The 3,182-nt window shown below is 58.0% G+C and overlaps 1 protein-coding gene across 2 annotated transcripts in view; it reads left to right on the top strand.

Annotated features, from left to right (window-relative positions):
* Positions 1 to 3,182, top strand: part of CACNB3 (calcium channel, voltage-dependent, beta 3 subunit) — a 15,199-nt gene that overhangs the window by 1,109 nt on the left and 10,908 nt on the right. The window contains exon 1 of one of the 2 annotated variants that reach the window (XM_011936230.1): positions 41 to 202. The exons of the other annotated variant lie outside the window; for it this stretch is intronic. Within the exon in view, the coding sequence (XP_011791620.1) occupies positions 161 to 202 (42 nt within the window). The 5' untranslated portion in view covers positions 41 to 160. Of the gene's footprint in view, positions 1 to 40; positions 203 to 3,182 lie in introns of those variants that run through there. 2 annotated transcript variants of the gene reach the window in all.

Here is a 3,182-nt window from a genome sequence, read left to right as displayed (position 1 = left end):
GGGAACCAGGAGAGAGGGAAGGGAGCAGGCGGCGGAGCCGGGCGGGCGTGGGGCGAGGCCAGGCGTGCAGGCGGGAGCAGCGTGCAGAGCAGCGGCCGGGTTCTGCTCCCGCCTCGGAGCCCCTGGCCCTGGGGAGGGGGAGAGGCCGCTAGCCTGGTCTATGTCTTTTTCTGACTCCAGTGCAACCTTCCTGCTGAACGAGGTAACCGTGGTGGGGGGAGGGAGTCGTGGGAGGGGGGTTCCCCACTGGATGGGAGGAGAGCTCCGCTCCAAGCTAGGAAGGGGGCTTGCGTTTGGGTGAGACTGCACCGATGGGGAGGGAGGGAAACCGGACGAAGTGAAACCAGGGGTGGAAGAGGCACCGGGTTAGAGAGGAGGGAGCGGCCAGAGCTGGCAGCTTCCTAGTACTGGGATTGGATGGGAGGAGAGGACTGACCGGGAAGCCAGAAAAAAGGGGCTAGATTACAAGAAAGGCTCTGCCAAGCTCCCCTAGTGCCTGTCCCCGAGTTCCCTGGCAGCCTAGCAGCCAGAATGGTAGGGGCCTCTATCTGGTCCAGATCTTAAAAACTGCTGGGGAGGATTCTTTAAGTCTTCCCAGAAGGCCTAGCTTCTGCCTCAGTTTCCCCATTCAGTGCCCAGGGACTGGGATCTGCCCAGCTTCCTGGTGCACTTACAGGAGAAGCTAGAATATATTCTGAAACCTCCCAAGAACTCCAGCTCCCAAACCTGATTATTCAGGGTTTTCCTCTTATGTCTTGCTTCCATGACTTGGGTACCTGCCAGCTGCCAGTCTAACAACTCTCTCCTAGAAAGAATCAGCAGGAGGAGCCTCTCCCCTGATCCTTTATTGCCCTCAGCTCTCTCCCTTTATGCCCAGCTATGAAAAAGAAGAGGTTAGCGCTACATGGATACTGACAGGCACATGTCGTGTCACAGGACAAGAAGTCACCAAGTTGGCATTAGAACTGGAGTAGGCAGATGTGGGTGAGATGAAAAAGGAAACGGGCATTGGGTAGCAACCCAGAGATATGAGGAGAAGGAGGGAAGTTCTGAAGCTCCTGCAGGACCCAGGGGAAGGGCCAGGTATGAGGAACTTGAACCCATCTCCTGGGGATGGTTGGCATGGCAACACATGCCTCAGGAGCAGACTTAGACAACCTTGTGGCAGGAGATTACAAGGAGTGTGAGGAAGGAGTGCTGCCCATGGCAGATCCGCTGTTACCTACAGCCCCAGGACCTTCTGTGGGTGGGAGAGTCCCAAAAGGAGAGGCCAACAGAGTGGATGCAGGGATGGGAAGAGAAGCAGCTGCCTCCGCCACTGCTTTCTTCATCAAACCATCTCCCAGGAGAAAAGCACCTTGAGGGTCTTACTCTCTGACACCTCTCTGGGCCCCTGAAAGACAGAAGGAATTGAAAAGAAAGGATGAAAGAGGGGGATACAAGGAATACTGAGTAACTGGGTGAGGGCACAAAAGTGGGCAGTGTCTGGGAACTTCCAATACGAATCCAGTATATGACCAAACCCCAATTGGTGCTGGACTCAGGAGAGGCAACTGTGAAAGCTGACTGCCTCCCCCAATAGCGACGTCCCTTCAGCCACAGGGGCTGTAACAAAGTTGTCTGTCAAACCCAGCATGAGGAAGGTGCTGGGCAGGGCTGCTCTGGGCCACCCACAGTAGACAGACTAAAGATGTCAGTCTGAAGATGAAGCCTCTTCTTTTTCTTGCTAAGATAACACGATAAGTGACACAGGTGGGAAGCTGCTTGGTTTGAGTGGGCTTTCTCTCTCCCATGCACAGTGCCTTCTACCATAAATCTTATTAAGCTATGTCAGAGTTTTGGATGTCTGATTCTCCTCAAGCCTAGGAGGGATGAGCAGATTGCTGAACTCCCGGGTGTGAGAAATTTGGAAAGGAAAAGGACTGAGCTCAGGGCCAAGGGCATGGGCGCCAGGGGGCCTCCAAGTGTACCCTTGTCTATGGATGTCCTCCTTGTGGGGCACAAAGGTAGGCAGTCAAAAATCAAAGAAGGAATTTTGCTCAGGAGATGAAAAAAGGAGGGAGCTCAAATAGGTGGATCTTTGGGGAAAGCTTCCTCGATATAAGGGCTGCGGCTCTCTTACCTCAAATCTCAGTGTTCCTGTGAAGGAGACTGAGTGGTGCAGAGTGGTACAAGCCCTTCTGCTGAGGGGAGAATCTAGCCTTACCCTAGTGACTCTGAGGAGACTGGCCCTTTCCTCGCCCAATCCCAGTGTAGCCAGGATCCCACCCACAACTATCCCCTACCACCACCCTCTGGTTTCTCTCCCCTCCCTTTAGGCTCACCTAAAACAGCCCCTTTCTGACCCAGTTTCCACGGATGCCTTGGCACTGTCTGGCACGATCCTTGGCAGGGAAGTGGGGAAGGGAACCCCCATCCTGGCCGGACTAAGATGAAATCTATCTGTGCAACAGGTGTGGGGAGGCCTACCCAGCTCACGGAAAGTTCCCCCCTTCTCAAGGGCTAGGCAACACCGCCTTTGCCGCAGCGTTCCCGTACTGAGGGGGCCGGGCACCTGTTGGGGCAGGAGTTGCCGTCCTGGCATTAGCCTGGGGGCACTAAGCCCATTCCTCCCCGGGACTACTGCGGGGTTTGCTTTCGGAGCCTCCGGGACGCACGGGCCTCACCCGCACTGCTGTCGCCTGGGACCCCTCCCCCGTCTGCCGCTTGTTCCCGCGCCTCTTCTGTCTCCCAGGGTCTCCCCATTTTCCTGTCCTCCCCATCCTCCCTCTGCCTCTCTCTCTCCGGCTTCCTCGACACCTGCGCCCTCTCCAGTCTCCGCCCGGGTCGCGTCTTCCTCGCGGTCTCAGCGCCCCCTCCCTCCCCCGCCGCAGCCCTTTGTTTCCCGGCGGAGTAGTTCCTGGGTTGCCGAGCGTCTCTGTCTCCGCATCTCTCCTCGCCCCGCCTCCTCCCTGCCTGGATCCGCCCCGCCCGCAGCCTCTCCACCCCTTCCTCCCCGCCGCCAAGGCCCCGTAGGTGCTCGGGGACCCACCTTCTACCCAGCACGGGTCCGTTCCCCTCTCCCGGCCTGGCCCGGGCTCCCCGGTGGCCGCCGCCCCCGCCTTCTCCCAGGGAGGGGGTCAGGTGGGCGGGCACTATTGTTGTAGGAGCGGGCGCCAGATTCCTCAGCCACGCTCGGGGTG

The sequence above is a fragment of the Colobus angolensis genome, unplaced genomic scaffold (genome assembly GCF_000951035.1).
Source record: "Colobus angolensis palliatus isolate OR3802 unplaced genomic scaffold, Cang.pa_1.0 Scaffold151, whole genome shotgun sequence".
Lineage (NCBI taxonomy): Eukaryota > Metazoa > Chordata > Mammalia > Primates > Cercopithecidae > Colobus > Colobus angolensis.
Note: the sequence above shows the minus strand (reverse complement) of the source record. Positions and strands in the feature narration are given on the sequence as shown.